This window comes from Oncorhynchus mykiss, chromosome 16, assembly GCF_013265735.2.
Source record: "Oncorhynchus mykiss isolate Arlee chromosome 16, USDA_OmykA_1.1, whole genome shotgun sequence".
NCBI lineage: Eukaryota > Metazoa > Chordata > Actinopteri > Salmoniformes > Salmonidae > Oncorhynchus > Oncorhynchus mykiss.
In genome coordinates this window covers 44,700,025-44,725,209 of record NC_048580.1, presented here as the reverse complement: position 1 = coordinate 44,725,209, position 25,185 = coordinate 44,700,025, and the positions used below count along the sequence as shown (strand labels likewise).

The 25,185-nt window shown below is 48.0% G+C and overlaps 1 protein-coding gene across 1 annotated transcript in view; it reads left to right on the top strand.

Moving 5' to 3' along the window:
• Positions 1 to 25,185, top strand: part of plxna2 (plexin A2) — a 342,953-nt gene that overhangs the window by 239,482 nt on the left and 78,286 nt on the right. Inside the window, exons 13-16 of the mRNA XM_036947019.1 lie at positions 11,878 to 12,029; positions 21,014 to 21,131; positions 22,572 to 22,708; positions 23,629 to 23,796. Of these exons, the coding sequence (XP_036802914.1) occupies positions 11,878 to 12,029; positions 21,014 to 21,131; positions 22,572 to 22,708; positions 23,629 to 23,796 (575 nt within the window). The remainder of the gene's footprint in view (positions 1 to 11,877; positions 12,030 to 21,013; positions 21,132 to 22,571; positions 22,709 to 23,628; positions 23,797 to 25,185) is intronic.

Genomic DNA, 25,185 nt, shown 5'->3' with positions numbered 1-25,185 from the left:
TCTTCACAAGGTTTTCACACACTGTTGCTTGTATTTTGGCCCATTCCTCCATGCAGATCTCCTCTAGAGCAGTGATGTTTTGGGGCTGTTGCTGGGCAACACGGACTTTCAACTCCCTCCAAAGATTTTCTATGGGGTTGAGATCTGGAGACTGGCTAGGCCACTCCAGGACCTTGAAATGCTTCTTACGAAGCCACTCCTTTGTTGCCCGGGCGGTGTGTTTGGGATCATTGTCATGCTGAAAGACCCAGCCACGTTTCATCTTCAATGCCCTTGCTGATGGAAGGAGGTTTTCACGCAAAATCTCACGATACATGGCCCCATTCATTCATTCCTTTACACGGATCAGTCGTCCTGGTCCCTTTGCAGAAAAACAGCCCAAAAGCATGATGTTTCCACCCCCATGCTTCACAGTAGGTATGGTGTTCTTTGGATGCAACTCAGCATTCTTTGTCCTCCAAACACGACGAGTTGAGTTTTTACCAAAAAGTTATATTTTGGTTTCATCTGACCATATGACATTCTCCCAATCTTCTTCTGGATCATCCAAATGCTCTCTAGCAAACTTCACACGGGCCTGGACATGTACTGGCTTAAGCAGGGGGACACGTCTGGCACTGCAGGATTTGAGTCCCTGGCGGCGTAGTGTGTTATGGATGGTAGGCTTTTTACTTTGGTCCCAGCTCTCTGCAGGTCATTCACTAGGTCCCCCCGTGTGGTTCTGGGATTTTTGCTCACCGTTCTTGTGATCATTTTGACCCCACGGATTATCAGATTATCAGTGGTCTTGTATGTCTTCCATTTCCTAATAATTGCTCCCACAGTTGATTTCTTCAAACCAAGCTGCTTACCTATTGCAGATTCAGTCTTCCCAGCCTGGTGCAAGTCTACAATTTTGTTTCTGGTGTCCTTTGACAGTTGTTTGGTCTTGGCCATAGTGGAGTTTGGAGTGTGACTGTTTGAGGTTGTGGATAGGTGTCTTTTATACTGATAACAAGTTCAAACAGGTGCCATTAATACAGGTAACAAGTGGAGGACAGAGGAGCCTCTTAAAGAAGAAGTTACAGGTCTGTGAGAGCCAGAAATCTTGCTTGTTTGTAGGTGACCAAATACTTATTTTCCACCATAATTTGCAAATAAATTCATTAAAAATCCTACAATGTGATTTTCTGGATTTTTTTTCTCATTTTGTCTGTCATAGTTGAAGTGTACCTATGATGAAATTTACAGGCCTCTCTCATCTTTTTAAGTGGGAGAACTTGCACAATTGGTGGCTGACTAAATACTTTTTTGCCCCACTGTACATGGATGGACGCTTCTTCCTCTCTGTCACGGACGCCATGGTTTCCCTTAGTTTGAAGATGTAATCCAGAGACAGGTGTTTTATAAAACAGCTGTCTGTGTGTTCTCTTTTCAACTCCGTCTGCATATTTGCAATCAAACGCCAGAATGTTCTCCATCTCCTTAGCTATCGTACTCTAATTCCACTGATTTCAAAACTCGGTCCTCCACACAGTGGAGAGCAACACTTATGCAGTTCTACTATGTGATTTATTTAAAAAAAACTGCGTTAGAAAGAATTAGCTACACATACATACCAGCTCATATTATAGACAGAAGCATGCTACATGGCATACCAATCCGAACTCATCTCTCGGCATGTCCAGCCCACACATTATCTAAGCCAATGATGGCTAGCGGAAAGGTTGCTCACTTTTTCTGTGGCTATACTAACTAGGCTCGTACTTTAACAATGTTATTTGTATTTACAGATGGAATACAAGTTTGTTATTTAGGCACATGAAAGTTCACATATTCCAGAAGACGTTTCTGCCAAAAAAAAGTTTACGTTCAAATGGCTCTCCTGTGAAGTAGTGACGCGCAACACACGCCTCTTTTCCTGACACGAGTCACATACAGTGGCAAGACAAAGTATGTGAACCCTTTGGAATTACCTGGATTTCTGCATCAATTGGTCGTAAAATTGGATCTGATCTTCGTCTAAGTCACAACAATAGACAAACACAGTGTGCTTAAACTAATAACACACAAATTACTGTATTTTTCTATATTAAATACATCATTTAAACATTCACAGTGTAGGTTGGAGAAAGTATGTGAGCCCCTAGGCTAATGATTTCTCCAAAACCTAATTGGAGTCAGGAGTCAGCTAACCTGGAGTCCAATCAATGAGATGAGATTGGAGAAGTTGTTTAGAGATGCCCTGCCCTATAAAAAAACACTCACAAAATGTTTCGAATAAAAGAGGTCTCAGAAGACCTGAGATTAAGAATTGTTGACTTGCATAAAGCTGGAAAGGGTTACAAAACTACACACGGTAAGGCAAATTGTCTATAAATGGAGAAAGTTCAGCACTGTTGCTACTCTGCATAGGAGTGGCCGTCCTGCAAAGATGACTGCAAGAGCACAGTGCAGAATGCTCAATCTACGATACGTAAAACCCTAAACTAGAATGGTGTTCATGCGTGGACACCACGGATGAAGCAACTGCTGTCCAAAAAAAACCATTGCTGCACGCCTGAAGTTTGATAAGATAACCTGGATGTAGTGCTGGCAAAATATTCTGTGGACAGATGAAACTACAGTTGAGTTGTTTGGAAGGAACACACAACACTATGTGTGGAGAAAAAAATGCACAGCACAGCAACATCCAAACCTCATCACAACTGTAAAGTATGGTGGAGGGAGCATCATGGTTTGGGGCTGCTTTGTTGCCTCAGGACCTGAACAGCTTGCTATTATCAACGGAAAAATTAATTCTCAAGTTTATCAAGACATTTTGCAGGAGAATGTAAGGCTATCTGTCCACCATTTGAAGCTCAACAGAAGTTGGGTGATGCAACAGGACAACAACACAAAACACAGAAGTAAATCAACATCAGACTGGATTGAACAGAATAAAATATGCCTTCTGGAGGTGCCCAGTCAGAGTCCTGCCCTCAACCAGATTAAGATGCTGTGGCATGACCTCAAGAGAGCGGTTCAAACCAGACATCCCAAGAAAATGTAAAGAGGAATGGTCCAAAATTCGTCCTGACCTAACCAGTCTGATCCGTAACTACAGAAAACGTTAAGTTGAGGTTATTGCTGGCAAAGGAGGGTCAACCAGATATTAAATCCAAGGGTTCACATACTTTTCCCACTCTGCACTGTCAATGTTTACATTGTGTGTTCAATAAAGACATGAAAATGTATAATTGTTTGTGTTTTATTAGTTTAAGCAGACTGTGTTTGTCTATTGTTGTGACTTAGATGAAGATCAGATCAAAATTTATGTCACATTTATGCAGAAATCCAGGTAATTCCAAAGGGTTCGCCTACTTTTTCTTGCCACTGTATATTCAGAGCCATATCCCAGTAACGCTAAGAAAAGATGTCTAGTCTTATTGAAGTATTGGTGCTGCAGGTTCACCTGCCTCATCTAAAGCCTATTCTTTTGGGTTGTTGCTATAGGCCACCAAGTGCTAACAGTCAGTATCTAAATAATGTGTGAAATGCTTGATACTGTATGTGATATAAACAGAGAGGTCTACTTTCTTGGGGACCTGAGTATTGACTGGTTTTCATCAAGTTGTCCGCTCAAGAGGAAGTTTCTCACTCTAACCAGTGCCTGTAATCTGGTTCAGGTTATTAATCAACCTACCAGGGTGTTTACAAACACTACAGGAACAAGATCGTCCACATGTATCGATCACATTTTTACTAATACTGCAGAACTTTGTTCTAAAGCTGTATCCGTACCCATTGGAGCAGTGATCACAATATAGTGGCTATATCTAGGAGAACTAAGGTTCCAAAAGCTGGGCCTAAAGTAGTGTATCATTCAAAAGATTTAGCTGTGACTCTTATGTGGATGATGTTTAAAATAATTGTTAGTTTGATGTGATTAACAAGGAGCATCCAAACGCTCCACTTGATGCATTTCTGAAATTGCTTCTTCCAATTATTGATAAACATGCAGCTGTTAATTAAGAAACTGACTGTTAGAACTGTTAAGGCTCCATGGATTGGTGAGTAATTGAAAAACTGTATTGTTGAAGATGATGGGGCAAAAGGAGTGTGTCACGTTGTAGAAAAGATTGGAGTCAGACGCAGGAACATGTAATAAGGGGTTTTAATACTCCACCCAAAAATACAACATGCCATGAAAGACACGGGGACGAAGCCCAAAACAAACACGTATACAAAAACACAGGGTTGTAACCAAAACAAAAGAGCGAGCTTAAACCTCAAATACATGGGATGAGACCCGTAATAACAAGTGCACAACAATACACGGGACGTGACCCGTAATAACAAGTGCACAACAATACACGGGACGTGACCCGTAATAACAAGTGCACAACAATACACGGGACGTGACCCGTAATAACAAGTGCACAACAATACACGGGACGTGACCCGTAATAACAAGTGCACAACAATACACGGGACGTGACCCGTAATAACAAGTGCACAACAATACACGGGACGTGACCCGTAATAACAAGTGCACAACAATACACGGGACGTGACCCGTAATAACAAGTGCACAACAATACACGGGACGTGACCCGTAATAACAAGTGCACAACAATACACGGGACGTGACCCGTAATAACAAGTGCACAACAATACACGGGACGTGACCCGTAATAACAAGTGCACAACAATACACGGGACGTGACCCGTAATAACAAGTGCACAACAATACACGGGACGTGACCCGTAATAACAAGTGCACAACAATACACGGGACGTGACCCGTAATAACAAGTGCACAACAATACACGGGACGTGACCCGTAATAACAAGTGCACAACAATACACGGGACGTGACCCGTAATAACAAGTGCACAACAATACACGGGACGTGACCCGTAATAACGAACACACAATACACTCAGCACGAAAACCAAATCCACAAAGCACAGGTACGCACAAGACCAACAGACATGGGAACAATAACCGACAAAACAATGGTGAACAGAGGGCACATATATACAATTACTAATCAGGGGGAATGGGAACCAGGTGTGCATAATGAAACAGTTCAGTGACCCCTAGAGGCCGGTGACGTAGGCCTCCGGAGCTGGTGCACGGAATGAGCAGCAGTACCGGGGAAATCCGTGACAGAGTGGCTAATAAGTCTGGCTGCACATCTGACTGGCTGACGTACTGCAAATTGAACAATGATGTGACTAAACTCAACAAAAAGAAGAAGAAACTGTATTATGAAGCCAAGATCAATGACATGAAGAATGATGGAAAAACATGTTGGAATATTTAAAATTATGGGCAGAAAGACAAATTCAACTCCATCTTTAATCGAATCAGATGGCTTATTCGACATGAAACCAGTGGGAAAGCTTAAGCAGGAAATGCCAACATCAAACAGTGAGCCATCGTATTCATGCATAAAAAAAACGAATAATCAAAGAAAAGCATTGTAAGTTAGAATTTTGTAACGTGGCGCAGTGGTCAAGGGCACTGCAGTGTTAGCTGTGCCACCAGAGACTCTGGGTACGCGCCCAGGCTCTGTCGCAACCGGCCGCGACCGGGAGGTCCGTGGGTCGACGCACAATTGGCCTAGCGTCGTCCGGGTTAGGGAGGGTTTGGCCGGTAGGGATATCCTTGTCTCATCGCGCACCAGCGACTCCTGTGGCGGGCCGGGTGCAGTGCACGCTAACCAAGGTCGCCAGGTGCACTGTGTTTCCTCCGACACATTGGTGCAGCTGGCTTCCGGGTTGGATGCGCGCTGTGTTAAGAAGCAGCGCGGCTTGGTTGGGTTGTGTATCGGAGGACGCATGACTTTCAACCTTTCTCTCTCCCAAGCCCATACGGGAGTTGTAGCGATGAGACAAGATAGCAGCTACTAACAATTGGATACCACGAAATTGGGGAGAAAAAGGGGGTAAAAGCATATTATAATAATCATTTTGTAACGTTAGTGTGGCACAGGTGGAAACAATTATTGTTATCGATAAACAATGACAAACATTCTGGCATTGACAACTTAGATGGAAGGCTACTGAGGATGGTAGCTGACTCTATGGGCACTCCTATCTATCATGTAGACGAAGGGGTTTGTCCTCAGGCCGGGAGGGAAGCCAATGTCATTCCGCTACCCAAGAGTGGTAAAGCGGCCTTTACTAGTTCAAACAGCCGACCAATCAGCTTGCTGCCCGCTCTTAGCAAACTGTTGGAAAATGTTTTTGATCAAATACAATGCTATTTCTCTGTAAACAAATTTACAAGAGACTTTCAGCATGCTTATAGAGCTCATGCTCATAAAATTGATCAGAAGTATAATGTCGACATTGTTGATGCTGTAAATGACTATTGTAGCTGGAAATGGCATATTTTTTATGGAATGTCTACATAGGCGTACAGAGGCCCATTATCAGCAACCATCACTCCTGTGTTCCAATGGCACGTTGTGTTAGCTAATCTAAGTTTATCATTTTAAAAGGCTAATTGATCATTAGAAAGCGATTTTGCAATTATGTTAGCACATCTGAAAACTGTTGACCTGATTAAAGAAGCAATAAAACTGTCCTTTAGACTTGTTGAGTATCTGGAGCCTCATCATTTGTCAGTTCGATTACAGGCTCAAAATGGGCAGAAACAAAACTCGTCAGTGTATTCTTGTTCTGAGAAATGAAGGCTATTCCATGCGAGAAATTGCCAAGAAAATGAAGATCTGGTACAACGCTGTGTACAACTCCCTTCACAGAACAGGCTCTAACCATAATAGAAGGAGGAGTGGGAGGCCCCGGTGCACAACTGAGCAAGAGAACAAGTACATTAAAGTGTCTAGTTTGGGAAACAGACGCTTCACAAGTCCTCAACTGGCAGCTTCATTAAATAGTACCCGCAAAACACCAGTCTCAATGTCAACAGGGAAGAGGCGACTCTGGGATGCTGGCCTTCTAGGCAGAGATGCCAAGAAAAAGCCATATCTCAGACTGACCAATAAAAAGAAAAGATGGACAAAATAACACAGGTTGTGCAGGTTGTATTTCTGATCAATTTGATGTTATTTTAATGGACAAAAAAAAATGCTTTTCTTTCAAAAACAAGGACATGTCTAAGTGACCCCAAACTTTTTAATGGTATTGTAAATACTATCCATGCCAGTCTCTCTTGGCAAAGAGTTGAGGAGAGACTGACTGCATCACTTCTTTTTAAAGAAACATGAATGTGTTGAACATTCTAAATGGTTTGCATAGTCAACTTACGCACAGCTCTGACACACACACTTACACCACCAGACATGCCACCAGGGGTCTTTTCATAGTCCCCAAATCCAGAACAAATTCAAGAAAGCGTACAGTATTATATAGAACCATTATTGCATGGAACTCCCTTCCATCTCAGATTGCTGAACTGAACAGCAAACCTGGTTTCAAACAACAGATAAAGCAACACCTCGTGGCACAATGCCTCTCCCCTATTCAACCTAGATATTTTCTGTGAATGTAGTGATATGTAGGCTATGTGTGCCATTTTAAATTGTATGTAGTTCTGTCCTTGAGCTGTTCTTGTCTATTAATGTTCTGTATACAGTCATGTTTCATGTTCTGTGTGGACCTCAGGAAGAGTAGCTGTGGCTTTTGCAACAGCTAATTGGGATCCTAGTAAAATTACAAAAACAATACAAAAAAACATATTCTCATTCCCTCTACACTTCTCCTCACCCCTCTCTACACTTCTCCTTCTCACCCCCCTGTACCCTTCTCCTTCTCACCCCCTGTACCCTTCTCCTTCTCACCCCATTTACACTTCTCCTTCTCACCCCCCTGTACCCTTCTCATTCTCACCCCCCTGTACCCTTCTCCTTCTCACCCCCTGTACACTTCTCCTTCTCACCCCATTTACACTTCTCCTTCTCACCCCCCTCTACACTTCTCCTTCTCACCCCCCTGTACCCTTCTCCTTCTCACCCCCCTGTACCCTTCTCCTTCTCACCCCCTGTACCCTTCTCCTTCTCACCCCATTTACACTTCTCCTTCTCACCCCCCTGTACCCTTCTCATTCTCACCCCCCTGTACCCTTCTCCTTCTCACCCCCTGTACACTTCTCCTTCTCACCCCATTTACACTTCTCCTTCTCACCCCCCTCTACACTTCTCCTTCTCACCCCCTGTACCCTTCTCCTTCTCACCCCCTGTACCCTTCTCCTTCTCACCCCCCTGTACCCTTCTCCTTCTCACCCCCCTGTACCCTTCTCCTTCTCACCCCATTTACACTTCTCCTTCTCACCCCATTTACACTTCTCCTTCTCACCCCCCTGTACCCTTCTCATTCTCACCCCCCTGTACCCTTCTCACCCCCTGTACCCTTCTCCTTCTCACCCCCCTGTACCCTTCTCCTTCTCACCCCCCTGTACCCTTCTCCTTCTCACCCCATTTACACTTCTCCTTCTCACCCCCCTGTACCCTTCTACCTTCTCATCCCCCTGTACCCTTCTCCTTCTCACCCCCCTCTACACTTCTCCTTCTCACCCCCTCTACACTTCTCCTTCTCACCCCCCTCTACACTTCTCCTTCTCACCCCCCTGTACCCTTCTCCTTCTCACTCCCTGTACCCTTCTCCTTCTCACCCCCCTGTACCCTTCTCCTTCTCACCCCCTGTACCCTTCTCCTTCTCACCCCCATCTACACTTCTTCTTCTCACCCCCTGTACCCTTCTCCTTCTCACCCCCCTCTACACTTCTTCTTCTCACCCCCTGTACCCTTCTCCTTCTCACCCCCATCTACACTTCTTCTTCTCACCCCCTGTACCCTTCTCCTTCTCACCCCCATCTACACTTCTTCTTCTCACCCGCTGTACCCTTCTCCTTCTCACCCCCATCTACACTTCTTCTTCTCACCCCCTGTACCCTTCTCCTTCTCACCGCCCTGTACCCTTGTCCTTCTCACCACCCTGTACCCTTCTCCTTCTCACCCCCCTCTACACTTCTCCTTCTCACCACCCTGTACCCTTGTCCTTCTCACCACCCTGTACCCTTGTCCTTCTCACCACCCTGTACCCTTCTCCTTCTCACCCCCCTGTACCCTTCTCCTTCTCACCCCCCTGTACCCTTCTCCTTCTCACCCCCCTGTACCCTTCTCCTTCTCACCCCCCTGTACCCTTCTCCTTCTCACCCCCTGTACCCTTCTCCTTCTCACCCCCCTGTACCCTTCTCCTTCTCACCCCCCTGTACCCTTCTCCTTCTCACCCCCTGTACCCTTCTCCTTCTCACCCCCATCTACACTTCTTCTTCTCACCCCCTGTACCCTTGTCCTTCTCACCCCCTCTACACTTCTTCTTCTCACCACCCTGTACCCTTCTCCTTCTCACCCCCTCTACACTTCTCCTTCTCACCACCCTGTACCCTTGTCCTTCTCACCACCCTGTACCCTTGTCCTTCTCACCACCCTGTACCCTTCTCCTTCTCACCCCCCTGTACCCTTCTCCTTCTCACCCCCCTGTACCCTTCTCCTTCTCACCCCCCTCTACACTTCTACCCCCCCTTCCTGTTCTTCTCCTTTCTCATCCTTCCCAATCCCAAATCCAGTGGCATGTGTTAGGAAATGGCCATTTGTACCCCCCCACCGGCCCACCCTTCACATCACTGGAGCTGTATCTAGGGGAGAGGAAGTGGGCATGTGTGAGCTGGCTGGCTGTTTTCTTGAAATTACCATCCATTGACACAGTGTGACAAAGCCGTGCGGGCAGCAGAGCTCCTCTTAAAAGGATTACACAGGGAGCGTGGAGCTGGGGAGGGGGGGGCGGGGTCTGTCGGCAGCAGGAGGTGCGTGCATGCCCAATGAGCAATCCTCTCTTGCCTGGCTAGGGCTGAGAGAGTAGAGAGTCAGTGTTTAGTGTTAAGACAAACAGGCGGGCGGGCAGCGGGCGCCTGAAGTGGAGTAGTGTGTCACTTAGACTGAGAGGAGACGAGAGAGGAGAGGAGGATGTAGCATAAGTAGAAAGCTGCTCGCTCGCTCACACACACACAAACACACACTGAGACACACACACACACAGCATTCCTGCTGATGAGCCAGATCCCAGTCTGTCTTTGTTCATTAGGAGTTGATTAGCGTGTCACCATGTAACCACGGGTTTGGAATTGGTTCTTAGGGACTTCTGTGGGCGTCGTCCAATTGTTCATCTGCCACGGAGATAGAGCCAGGGTCAGACACGGAGCGTCTCTGCTCTCCAAGTCTTTGAGGGGGAGTCTTTGATAACTTTGATGTCGTGCCACACAAAGTGATATTTATACTCATCTGATTACTCAAGCCTCTTTCTGCCAATGGCATCTCAGTGATATGGGCTTCAGGAATGGATTCAAGTTATTCAAGTTGTATCCCATGTCCGGCCTGTCATCAGAAGAGTTATACTGCAGCTTCTGGCTAGGAGTGCGTCTCACACGCTTTCACTAGAGATACTGCACCGACCATTACATCATCTATCATGCTGTGCTTCCCCTATGGCTGCCACACCTTCCAGAGTGGCACACAGAACAGTTATTCTACTCATCTCTCTCTCTCGCTCTCTCTCTCTCTTCCCTCTCTCTGGGGCATTAAACCTCCCCCATTTCTTATGTAACTATCCCTAAGTTGTTTGGGATTGTTCCAGCCTTGGTCTGACATGGATATATTTAGCCAGGCCTCCTCCTCTCTCCACTGTGTTTCCCCCTGTACCCTGCATGCCCAAGTAGCACTAAAACATAGATGTATTCAGACCCTCAGGCAGTGCAGTGACACACTTACGTTACATCCAGAGCAATTAATGTCCACAAAATCTAGATTACAATGCAGACGTCCCACTGGGTTAGTACAACGCACAAGTGGGCACCCACAGACGCAGGAAGGTAGAGAGAGAGACCCACCGCTCGCCACTCTCACGTGGCAGGGGGGAATGCGGACCAGAAAGCGGGCACCGGATTATAATGCTGGACACTTTTGTTGGTTTTACTTCCACATGCGTGCCCAGTAATGGCATATTGATTGTTTACATAGAGGCTGTGACTTCACACATGGAGATGGTATTGTGTGTGTGTCTGTGTGTGTGTGTGTGTCCTCCTCCTGCTCCTCTCTTCTCTTCCCTCTCCTTTTCTCTCCTCCTCCTCACACACACAGACACACACACACACACACACATACTCCTCTCCTCCTGGACAGCAGCCAGCTCCTAGCCACTGAGGGGCTGTGCAGCACAGAAGGCAGCATGCCACCCAGAGCCAAGGTCATGCTGGGCAGCCATATTGTATTTTATTACGAGGTGGGCTGCACTGAGCACTAATATGGTCTCTTGTTAGATTGATCACCCATGGCAACAGCAGCAGCAGATCAGGGGTCTAGGCAGGTATCCAGAATGTTAATTCACCCTCCAGGTTTTTGTGTTTGGCCAAATTATTTGAATTGGCTTTATTAATACATAACATACAGTGTACAGTATATACAGTATATTAGAAGATGGTCCTGGTAGGTGAGGGTTATGTTTGTGTGTTGTGTTATGCGAAGTGAACAATGACATCATCCTTCTAGGAGTAATGATGCCGGTTCCATTAGTCCCCTCTGTCAGGTGGGCTCTGGTGTGATGAAATCATGCCTGTTTTCTTAAACGGTTGGTTGGGGTCGGAGGTTGAAAAAGCTTTTAATTTCTGCTCAGAACCCCTATGACCAGCTACATACAGTAAGGAGGGTCTCTCGCAATATCCTTCTTACGAGAAATAAAGCCTAGAGATACACAATACCATATTATGATCGTCATTGTCAAAACCTTTAGATTGTCAGGGAATACCACGTTACTATGGAATGCCATGGTGTAAAGTATGATGTATGTTTCTCCTTTTACCTCTGACCTCTCTCCCCTTTGACCTCTGCAGGTGACCCCAGTAGCTGGCCCTCCAGAGGGGGGTACCAGGGTGACCATCCATGGCATGAACCTGGGCCTGGCGTTCAGTGAGATGGTGGACAACGTGGAGGTGGCTGGAGTCAAGTGTTCCCCTGTGGAGGAAGGCTACATCATCGCAGAACAGTAAGTCAACACACACATGAACCTAGCCTTAACCCTAACCTTGCATTTCAATTATTATAATTTTTTTTAAACTGTAGAAATTCCTAGCCAATTAATCAATGACAGTGTTAGGTGAATGGAACACGTTTCCACAGAACAGTAATGGAATAATGGCGGAAGATGCCTTGAAATAGAGTGAACAAAAAGGAGAAACCCTATATTATCTTCCCAACAAATGATCTCAGTTCCCAGTTCTTTCTCCATTTTAAGACTATCCAACAACAGCCATACAGTCACCAAGTCTGCAGATTTCAGACCACTGAGAGGTGGGTAAAAGCACAGTAAAAGTAAATGAACATCACATAGGCCTAATTGTGTTCACTGTCAAGCCTTGGAGCTGTATGCAACGGTATGAGACTGGACCATCTAACACAAGCTGGCAGCTCTCACACACACACACACACACACACACACACAGACACACACACACACACACAGAGAGAGAGAGGCACATACGTGCACACACACCCACACCCACAGAGACACACACACACACACTCAGAGACAGGCACACGCACGCACACACACACACACACGCAAACAAAGGCAAATACACAGAGACACTCACAGACACACACACAGACAAGCATGCACACTCTCTCTCTCGCTCTCTCTCTCTCTCTCACACACACACACACACACACACCAGAGAGACTACTCTCTTAATTATGACTGGAGCAAGGCCATCAGTCTCGGCCTGTTGTTTTCTCGTACAGGAAGATAACCCACACCTCACACAAACACACACATACACACACACAGACATACACAACCCGTCAGTCCCAGAACCTCTGTGTGTGTTTACCTTTGTTTAATTGTTTTAATTGCCTGGTGCAGCAGAGAGCACATTAAGCCTGTCCCATCTCCCTTCACTAATTGTCCGTGGCCCATGTTTCATAATTGGCTTCCTGCTGCCTCCCACAGATAGACTAGACAGTTGAGTCAGAACGGCTGAGTCAGGAGAGCAGTGCATTGTGGATACCCCTGCCCTCACCTAGATGGGTACATAGACCCTCCCTGTCACGGCAGTACTGTAACAGTGCTCTCTGTCTTCACAGAGACAGACAAGTGTATGTGTCCTGTACACCTCTCAGGTGAATGACCCCTGACCCTCCCTGTCAGCACACAGCAGCACTCTACCATCCTGACCCTGAGTGGAATGGAGTGGTGGCTTATGGGTGCTCTCACCTTGACAGGTGACGATTGACTCAAATGGAACCCTCTCTGTCAGCACACAGCAGCACTCTACCATCCTGACCCTGACTGGAGAGGAGTGCAGAGCAAAAGGAGGATATGCAGACAGACAGAAAAAGCGCCCTGTCACTCTCTCTTCCTCCATTTGAATGAAAGGACAATGACTTGGAGTCAGCGGGGTAGAAGACAGATTTGTGACTTTCATGTTGGAGCTGAGGCCTGCGGAGACAAAGGTAGCCTGGCACACCACAGAACAGAGTAGAACAGACTCCTCTGTGGAGTGAAGTCCTTAACCTTAATTCCTCTGCTGGCCTTCTTCTGCCCTCCCTCTGAACCCCGAGGAGCACTGCAGCACGGTCCTGCTGCGGTGTTGACTACTCTCACACCCACATCAGGTATACCTCAGCACCGATACTGAGGCAAATCAGAGAACTTTCAAAGGAGTTCATTTGACACTTTGCTGTGCATGTATTCTCCTCTAAACATCCAGGAGGGAAGTATTTTGGCCATTGCTATTAAGGCAGAGGCTTTTTAAATAGTCTTTGGTAGCTAGGTTGGGGGATAGTTGGTGTTGTGTGGGGTAAAGTTATATTTTAGCACCGTAAGTGTTTGGGGAGGTCTGGCTGTGTGTATGTGTGTGTGTATAATTGAAATGCACTGCATGTCACACTGGCTGTAGGGGACCATTTGTCAGCAGTGCACCGATCTGACAGCAGTTTAATCCGATTGGGACACTGCTGGAGTGAATTCATTTATTTTGCCGTGTAAAACGTGTCAGAGGGGGAAATTAGAAACCTGGCCGAGGTCCCCAGCAGCAGTATTACTGTGACTAAGAAGGGGTAGGGTTGTGGGTGGTGTTGGCGTAGTGGTCTGGATCCCTGACTTAGCAGAAGTTAGCACACATTGTCAACCTGTTGGTTCTCTGCCCTGTTAGTCTTGCCTTGGTCGGACTAGTGTGGTTTGCACCACAAGCTGTACTCCAGTCAACAGATTATTTATTTATTTTGTCTCTTTTTTTATTTTTTATTTTACTATTGGCCATCCCACCACCCCCCGTCTTCGGAGGACAAAAGTAGCATTGTTTTACATTTTTGGTTTGTAACATATACGTGTTATATACGGTGCCTTCCGGAAGTATTCATACCCGTTGACTTGTTCCACGTTTTGTCAGGATACAGCCTGAATTCAAAATGGAATAATGGTTTTCTCACCCATCTACACACAATACCCCATAATGACAAAGTGAAAACCTGTTTTTAGATATGAGCAAATGTTATGAAAATGAAATACAGATATCTAATTTACGTAAGTATTCACACCCCTGAGTCAATACTTTGTAGAAGCACCTTTGCCAGCGATTACAGCTGTGAGTCTTTCTGGGTAAGTCTGTAAGAGCTTTCCACACCTGTATTGTGTAACATTTGCCCACTATTCTGCCAAATTGGTTGTTGATCATTGCTAGACAACCATTTTCAGGTCTTGCCATAGATTTTCAAGTAGATTTAAGTCCAAACTGTAACTTTGCCACTCAGGAACATTCACTGTCCTCTTGGTAAGCAACCCCAGTCTAGACTTGGCCTTGTGTTTTAGGTTATTGTCCTGCTCAAAGGTAATTTAATCTCCCAGTGTTTGGTGGATATCAGACTGCACCAGGTTCCAGAGGATTTTGCCTGTGCTTAGCTCCCTTCCGTTTCTTATCCTGAAAAACTCCCCAGTCCTTAACGATTACAAGCATAACCATAACATGATGCAGCCACCACTATGCTTGAAAATATGGAGTAGTACTCAGTAATGTGTTGTATTGGATTTGCCCCAAACATAACACTTTGTATTCAGAACAAAAAGTGAATTGCTTTGCCACATTTTTTGCAGAGAGCAAAACGGGATGCATGTTTTAGAATATGTTTATTCTGTACAGGCTTCCTTCTTTTCACTCTGTCAGTTAGACTGGTATTGTGAAGTAACTACAACACGCCGTAATGGCCGCAGCGTGATCTTAGAGGCCCCCCTCTCGAGCTAGTTTCCTGCATTTCTACACATTTTGTCATGGTGCTGAGAGAAAATGTTCAGCTTTAAAGCTCATTTCCTACAGTTGTTATAAAAATATAAAACATAATAATATAATATAAAAATGGTTTGTTTTTTATTAAACCCAAATTAAGGCGTAACGTGTAAATGCACGGGGCGAAGACCAAATAAACATGGAACAAAACACAGGGTAGAAACCGAGAACAACAGAGCGTGCAGTACCTCGAATAAATAACACACGCGCACAGTGATTAACACACGGGACGAGCCCCGTAATCATCTGCGCCATCCACAACGGCACGAAAGCCAAAACACACAGCACAGGTACGCACGCGCACAGTGATCAACACACGGGACGAGACCCGTAATCATCTGCGCTATCCACAACGGCACGAAAGCCAAAACACACAGCACAGGTACACACGCGCACAGTGATCAACACACGGGACGAGACCCGTAATCATCTGCGCTATCCACAACGGCACGAAAGCCAAAACACACAGCACAGGTACGCACGCGCACAGTGATCAACACACGGGACGAGACCCGTAATCATCTGCGCTATCCACAACGGCACGAAAGCCAAAACACACAGCACAGGTACACACGCGCACAGTGATCAACACACGGGACGAGACCCGTAATCATCTGCGCTATCCACAACGGCACGAAAGCCAAAACACACAGCACAGGTACACACGCGCACAGTGATCAACACACGGGACGAGACCCGTAATCATCTGCGCTATCCACAACGGCACGAAAGCCAAAACACACAGCACAGGTACACACGCGCACAGTGATCAACACACGGGACGAGACCCGTAATCATCTGCGCTATCCACAACGGCACGAAAGCCAAAACACACAGCACAGGTACACACGCGCACAGTGATCAACACACGGGACGAGACCCGTAATCATCTGCGCTATCCACAACGGCACGAAAGCCAAAACACACAGCACAGGTACGCACGCGCACAGTGATCAACACACGGGACGAGACCCGTAATCATCTGCGCTATCCACAACGGCACGAAAGCCAAAACACACAGCACAGGTACACACGCGCACAGTGATCAACACACGGGACGAGACCCGTAATCATCTGCGCTATCCACAACGGCACGAAAGCCAAAACACACAGCACAGGTACGCACGCGCACAGTGATCAACACACGGGACGAGACCCGTAATCATCTGCGCTATCCACAACGGCACGAAAGCCAAAACACACAGCACAGGTACACACGCGCACAGTGATCAACACACGGGACGAGACCCGTAATCATCTGCGCTATCCACAACGGCACGAAAGCCAAAACACACAGCACAGGTACGCACGCGCACAGTGATCAACACACGGGACGAGACCCGTAATCATCTGCGCTATCCACAACGGCACGAAAGCCAAAACACACAGCACAGGTACGCACGCGCACAGTGATCAACACACGGGACGAGACCCGTAATCATCTGCGCTATCCACAACGGCACGAAAGCCAAAACACACAGCACAGGTACGCACGCGCACAGTGATCAACACACGGGACGAGACCCGTAATCATCTGCGCTATCCACAACGGCACGAAAGCCAAAACACACAGCACAGGTACACACGCGCACAGTGATCAACACACGGGACGAGACCCGTAATCATCTGCGCTATCCACAACGGCACGAAAGCCAAAACACACAGCACAGGTACGCACGCGCACAGTGATCAACACACGGGACGAGACCCGTAATCATCTGCGCTATCCACAACGGCACGAAAGCCAAAACACACAGCACAGGTACACACGCGCACAGTGATCAACACACGGGACGAGACCCGTAATCATCTGCGCTATCCACAACGGCACGAAAGCCAAAACACACAGCACAGGTACGCACGCGCACAGTGATCAACACACGGGACGAGACCCGTAATCATCTGCGCTATCCACAACGGCACGAAAGCCAAAACACACAGCACAGGTACGCACGCGCACAGTGATCAACACACGGGACGAGACCCGTAATCATCTGCGCTATCCACAACGGCACGAAAGCCAAAACACACAGCACAGGTACACACGCGCACAGTGATCAACACACGGGACGAGACCCGTAATCATCTGCGCTATCCACAACGGCACGAAAGCCAAAACACACAGCACAGGTACACACGCGCACAGTGATCAACACACGGGACGAGACCCGTAATCATCTGCGCTATCCACAACGGCACGAAAGCCAAAACACACAGCACAGGTACACACGCGCACAGTGATCAACACACGGGACGAGACCCGTAATCATCTGCGCTATCCACAACGGCACGAAAGCCAAAACACACAGCACAGGTACACACGCGCACAGTGATCAACACACGGGACGAGACCCGTAATCATCTGCGCTATCCACAACGGCACGAAAGCCAAAACACACAGCACAGGTACGCACGCGCACAGTGATCAACACACGGGACGAGACCCGTAATCATCTGCGCTATCCACAACGGCACGAAAGCCAAAACACACAGCACAGGTACACACGCGCACAGTGATCAACACACGGGACGAGACCCGTAATCATCTGCGCTATCCACAACGGCACGAAAGCCAAAACACACAGCACAGGTACGCACGCGCACAGTGATCAACACACGGGACGAGACCCGTAATCATCTGCGCTATCCACAACGGCACGAAAGCCAAAACACACAGCACAGGTACACACGCGCACAGTGATCAACACACGGGACGAGACCCGTAATCATCTGCGCTATCCACAACGGCACGAAAGCCAAAACACACAGCACAGGTACGCACGCGCACAGTGATCAACACACGGGACGAGACCCGTAATCATCTGCGCTATCCACAACGGCACGAAAGCCAAAACACACAGCACAGGTACGCACGCGCACAGTGATCAACACACGGGACGAGACCCGTAATCATCTGCGCTATCCACAACGGCACGAAAGCCAAAACACACAGCACAGGTACGCACGCGCACAGTGATCAACACACGGGACGAGACCCGTAATCATCTGCGCTATCCACAACGGCACGAAAGCCAAAACACACAGCACAGGTACACACGCGCACAGTGATCAACACACGGGACGAGACCCGTAATCATCTGCGCTATCCACAACGGCACGAAAGCCAAAACACACAGCACAGGTACGCACGCGCACAGTGATCAACACACGGGACGAGACCCGTAATCATCTGCGCTATCCACAACGGCACGAAAGCCAAAACACACAGCACAGGTACACACGCGCACAGTGATCAACACACGGGACGAGACCCGTAATCATCTGCGCTATCCACAACGGCACGAAAGCCAAAACACACAGCACAGGTACGCACGCGCACAGTGATCAACACACGGGACGAGACCCGTAATCATCTGCGCTATCCACAACGGCACGAAAGCCAAAACACACAGCACAGGTACGCACGCGCACAGTGATCAACACACGGGACGAGACCCGTAATCATCTGCGCTATCCACAACGGCACGAAAGCCAAAACACACAGCACAGGTACGCACGCGCACAGTGATCAACACACGGGACGAGACCCGTAATCATCTGCGCTATCCACAACGGCACGAAAGCCAAAACACACAGCACAGGTACGCACGCGCACAGTGATCAACACACGGGACGAGACCCGTAATCATCTGCGCTATCCACAACGGCACGAAAGCCAAAACACACAGCACAGGTACACACGCGCACAGTGATCAACACACGGGACGAGACCCGTAATCATCTGCGCTATCCACAACGGCACGAAAGCCAAAACACACAGCACAGGTACACACGCGCACAGTGATCAACACACGGGACGAGACCCGTAATCATCTGCGCTATCCACAACGGCACGAAAGCCAAAACACACAGCACAGGTACACACGCGCACAGTGATCAACACACGGGACGAGACCCGTAATCATCTGCGCTATCCACAACGGCACGAAAGCCAAAACACACAGCACAGGTACGCACGCGCACAGTGATCAACACACGGGACGAGACCCGTAATCACCTGCGCCATCCACAACGGCACGAAAGCCAAAACACACAGCACAGGTACACACGCGCACAGTGATCAACACACGGGACGAGACCCGTAATCATCTGCGCTATCCACAACGGCACGAAAGCCAAAACACACAGCACAGGTACGCACGCGCACAGTGATCAACACACGGGACGAGACCCGTAATCACCTGCGCCATCCACAACGGCACGAAAGCCAAAACACACAGCACAGGTACACACGCGCACAGTGATCAACACACGGGACGAGACCCGTAATCATCTGCGCTATCCACAACGGCACGAAAGCCAAAACACACAGCACAGGTACGCACGCGCACAGTGATCAACACACGGGACGAGACCCGTAATCATCTGCGCCATCCACAACGGCACGAAAGCCAAAACACACAGCACAGGTACACACGCGCACAAACTCACACGCATTGGAACAATAATTGACAGCCCAATGGAAACCAAAGGGAACACTTATACAAGTACTAATCAGTGGGAACGGGGGACAGGTGTGCGTGATGAAAGTTTAAGTTTACTGTGAAAACGTTTTACCACCCCATTTAAAAAAAAATACATTTATAGATATATTATATAGTATATTATTATTATTTATGTTTTGAAGTGGCGGCCACGATTGCATATAGGAGAAACACTGGTCCCTGCCTGGGAGTAAATCTCTTCCTCTCAGCCCAACCAGGAGCTCTCTTGGCCTCATTAATTGTGATTCAGGAGATAAGCGCTAGAGAAACAATGATGTGGCCACCCTACTCTCCATCTCTCTTTCTCATTTTCTCTTTCTCTCTGGCTCTCTCTCGCGCCGTCTCTCTTCATCTCCCTCAACACCATGATTGATTCCTGTTCTTTATTACTTTCCACAAGCGTCGATCGATAGGCCTCCTGGTTTTATTATGTCATTTGATCTGGCCACCTGCCGGCGGAGGGAGACACCTGATCACGCCTTATGATGAAGCTGCATTGATCCGCCGTGGGGTGTCGGCCGGGTTTCTGACTGTGATTTATATTTGACGTTGCTACGGCGACGCTGGAGCTTGATCAGCACAGCAGGGGGCTTGTCTGTGGAAGGCTATTTATGATGTCTAGGCCCCTCCACTCACCAGGAAGTTATAGGGCTACTGCTATGAGTGGTATGGCGACTGGTGGAGCTGGTGGAGCTGTACGCGGCGAGGTGTCCAGTTTTTTAATGTCACGTGCGCAAGTACAGTGCAATGCCTTTCTAAACGGCCTGCCTTGGATGTGTCACGTAAACCAATCAGAGAGCCAGAGAGAAGATGACATCACGAGATGAGATCGATAACGTAGAGGCCCATAATGACCCTTGTAACTTTTCCTCCCAGTCCAACATATATATGAGAGTCTACCTGGTGAAGTCTGAACAGGGACTGGCTGAGAACACTACTGTCTCTATGGGAATGGATGACAAAGCACATTGTTATGTACAGTATGTGCTTTGTGTTGAATACTGTACTCCGTGACATTGAGCTGTATTGTACAAATGCTGAATAGACGTGCTAGAGAGCGTTGTGATCGTGCGCTCCTTGTTTGTGGAGCACTGTTTTTAGATGTCTGGCTGAGTGTCGGACTGTGTTTCGTCTCCTCGTTGCTGGATGGTGTGTCTGACGGTGTGTGTGGTGTTCTCTTCCAGGATAGTGTGTGAGATGGACGCAGCACCAGCAGACAGCAAGCCTGGCCCGGTCCAGCTGTGTGTTGGGGAGTGCAGACCTGACCTCAAGACTCGCTCTGCCCAGCTCTACGCTTTTGTGGTAAGACTGTTATCATGACTATTATATAAGTATTTTAGTACAAAATAGTCATGAAAAAGTAAGAAACTTGGCAAAAAAAAACAATAACTCTACACGATTGGCTGGAGACTGTGAAAAGGTTTCAGAATGAGGAAGAGAAGTGTTCCTCAAGCTTTCTTCCATGCCGCCCGCCGTTGTTGTCTTGTAAGCCAGAGAATAAGGTATAAAAGGCCTACCAATGACCTGAAATGATGAAGCCTTTTCTTGAAGTATGTTATGTTGAAATACATAATAGCACAGTCATTACCACAGAGGTGCCCAGGGAATCAGCAGTGATTAAATAGACAATAGGTGTTGTCAACAGTAGCTGTTGTCGTGCAGTAGTAAACCCGAGGAGGATACCTGAATGAACACCTCCACACTTGCCTTCGTCCACACCTGTATCTCACCCGTACTAAAGCTAGCCTGCAGCTAACTGATAATCAACGCTCCCTTTCACACACTCCCAATTAGCCACCCCTTAACAATTAACAGCCGCTAGTAATTACCAGAAGTGTTTTCAGAGTACCGCTTTAGCCTATCCCCCGACTAGCACAGCACGGAGTGAGGAACCGTGTGTGATGTTTGTGTGTCTTCACTGACACTTTTGACACCCATAATTCATGTTACTGCTCAGGGAGTTGCGACATCATCACAGCGCTGTGCCTGGGTACCACAGTACTTTACCTGCAATTCCCTAATATCACAGCCCCGGTAAAGAAAATGACACACAACAAAACTCTCTTCTATTTAGTCGACAACCGAACACCCTCTGCGTGTGTGTGTGTGTGTGTGTGTCCCTCTAAGTGTGTCTGTGGCACTGAGGAGCAGTCTGACTCTTGTCAGTGTCTCTCAGGATTCCAGCCTTGCTGCGTTGATGTTTCTTCGTCTGCCTGCCTGCCTGCCTGCCTGCCTGCCTGCCTGCCTGTCTGTCTGTCTGCCTGTCTGTCTGTCTGTATGTCTGCCTACCTGTCTGTCTGTCTGCCTACCTGCCTGCCTGCCTGTCTGTCTGCCTACCTGCCTGTCTGTCTGTCTGTCTGTCTGCCTGCCTGTCTGCCTGCCTGTCTGTCTGTCTGTCTGTCTGTCTGTCTGTCTGTCTGCCTGCCTGTCTGTCTGCCTGTCTGTCTGTCTGTCTGTGTGCTTTCTGATGACAGGCAGGGCGACACTAGTTATTTCCAGACTGCCTTTTTAAAAGGCCCAGTGGTATAGAACTCAGCAATGCAGAACACAGCAACACAACACAGGATGGGGTCGCAGTGCAGAGAGTGGGCATGCCACGGATTTTCTGCTGTGGCTCAGTATAGAGTAGACGGTACTGTTAGAGGGAGGAGATGAGGAGGAGGTGTATGATAGCTGAGTGCATTACAGTCCTAGAGGAAGGAAAATAAATAACTGCCCCTCCGGTCTCCATTCCACCTCTAGATGCCATCAGTGCAGGGCCTGTCCCCCAGCAGAGGGCCTGAGTCTGGGGGCACCAAGGTGACCATCACGGGGGAGAACCTGGGCGCTGGCAGCAGTGTCACCGTCCTCTTTGGAAACCAGACCTGCGAGTTCTACGGGTAAGTGAGAGACTCATCTCACCCCCTCTCCTCCTTACACTGACTAGTTCATTTGTGGTAGTTTATTACATCCTGTATGAGTCTCTTCCTGATCTCTCCTCCCGTGGAAGACAGAGAAGTTAGAAGAAAGAAATTCCATTTGTAATGTTTTCAAAACTTCCGTCATAATAAATATATGTAAATTGTGCTGTTACCCAGTGGTCTCTCTCTCTCTCTTTTTCATCTAAGTGAGAGCCCCCTAGGGGCATCTCTCCTTCTCTTCCAGTCAGAAACGTCTGCAATTCTTAATAAGGTTTTGATGACCCACTGCATCAAACCTCTCTAATAATAGCCTCCAGACAACCTTATGCTCCCCTGCCTGGGAGTTGTCCCCTTTTCAGTTACCTTTACTGTTTTTATTTAATCTGCTCTCTCTTGCTTTGTTTTCATCTCTCTTTCTCTCTCGCTCTCTCTCTCTCTTTCTTTCTCTCTCTCTTTTTCTCTCTCTCACTCTCTGTCTTTCTGTATATCTAGCTTTCTCTCCCGCCCTACCTGTCTCCTTCATGCTCTCCATCTTTCTCCCTACCCCTCTCTCTCTCCACCCCTCCCTCTCCTCTCTCTCCCCCTCTCCCTCTCTTTTCGACTATCTATTTAAAGCAGTGCAGCGGAAGGGAAGGGCGTAGGTCTCATTGTAACGCTGTAAGAATGAGAAGTCATGGCAGCTCTAATGAGATCCGGGCTAATTGTTCTCCACTGTGATTCTGACCGTGGCGAGAGAGGAGAGAAGGGTGGGGGGTGGGGGGGGCTAATGAACAGGGCTAGTTTCAGGGGGGTGGACAGGTAGGGCAAGGATCCATAGAGAGGGATAGAGAAAGGTGAAGAGGAGATGCAGACATTGACTGTATGTTGGCGGATGTGTGTGTGGGTGTGTGTGTGTGCAGGAGGACCATGACGGAGATCGTGTGTTACTCGGCCCCCTCCCTGACTGGGGTGGGTTCGGTGCAGATCAGCGTGAGCGTGGACCGGGCCCAGGTCAAGGAGAGTCTGAGTTTCGACTACATCGAGGACCCCACCGTCCAGCGCATCGAGCCAGAGTGGAGCATCGCCAGGTAACGTCAACACCGACGCTCCTCGATATCAGCATCAGGAACTGGACCCTCTCTTCTCCCTAGTCCTTCATAGAAGCCACCATCAAACTAACCCCACCAGCACTGCTAGTTAACAGCAGGAGTTGGCTTGGGTGAGTCAGTGTTAGATAGTGCAGAGCTGTAGTCAAGACAAAAGACCAAACGTGCCGGTGGTAGGGATCGCTTCGCTGCAGCATCTCCCAGGCAGACAGGATTTGTAATTAAAGAGAGGGATGATGAGGGCTAAGTGAGAGTGAGAGAGAGAGAGAGACTGCGAACATGTGGCAGAGGCGTGAGTGTGGAGCAGATGGCCGCCGAGATGGAGTTGAGTCCGGAAGAGAAGACAGAGCAGCGTGTCTTCCATCACTCTCTCCGCTGAGAGACCGGGAGAAGAGGGGAGGGGCACCGCATTGTTTCGTCAAAACCTATTCTGTCTTTTCTGAAGCGTGAGCCGCACCCCATGCCTTCTCTCAGGCCTGGGGATCAAACGGGCTGCCAGGGTGCAGTCCACATAAACACAACCCAGGAATGCGTGGCTGAGATCAACAGGAAGGGAGGAGATAGAAGCGCTTTATGCATTAGACAACACACAAGTATGTTTTACCTGGCCCACACCCTGTTACACCCTAGCTTCACTCCTCCTTGTATTCCTGATTGGATGGATCGGTTAGGGGCTGCGTGCTCATTGGGCGTTTTGTTCTGTGGACCTCAGATGAACTCTTGTTTTACCACTGAGATCCGCTAGACTGTAGGTGATGAAACTGCAGCAGCACCACGCACACAAAGATTCTGGTGACTCTTTGACTTTCTGTCTAGGTGATGCTCATCTAGTGCTCCCAGCAGCCCTGGCTAGCCTGGTCACGAATATAACCCCCAGTGCTTCAGCTCAGCCGCAGTAACAGTCCCGATCACGATAACAGTCCTACCAGTAGAGAGAAGACCCCTGCACCTGTCCTGACCGTCTGTGTTGTTTAGGTCAGCACAGGCTTTTTTGTGTGTTGTCTATTATCTGTTCGAGCCACGTACCTACGACCGCTGCATACTAACTAGCGACCACGGCTAGCTAAAAGCCTTCGGTGGTTGAAAGACGAGCAACGTACCTATGACCGCTGCATACTAACTAGCGACCACGGCTAGCTAAAAGCCTTCGGTGGTTGAAAGACGAGCAACGTACCTACGACCGCTGCATACTAACTAGCGACCACGGCTAGCTAAAAGCCTTCGGTGGTTGAAAGACGAGCAACGCCGCTGTGTTTGATTACAGTTCTAGTGAAGTCAGTTAAAAGCATCTTTAATCATTTATTTACCTCAAAAGCCCTATTATCTTCTGAAAACGCCTTGTCAAAGAACAAGTTAGTTTGAAGATTTTTT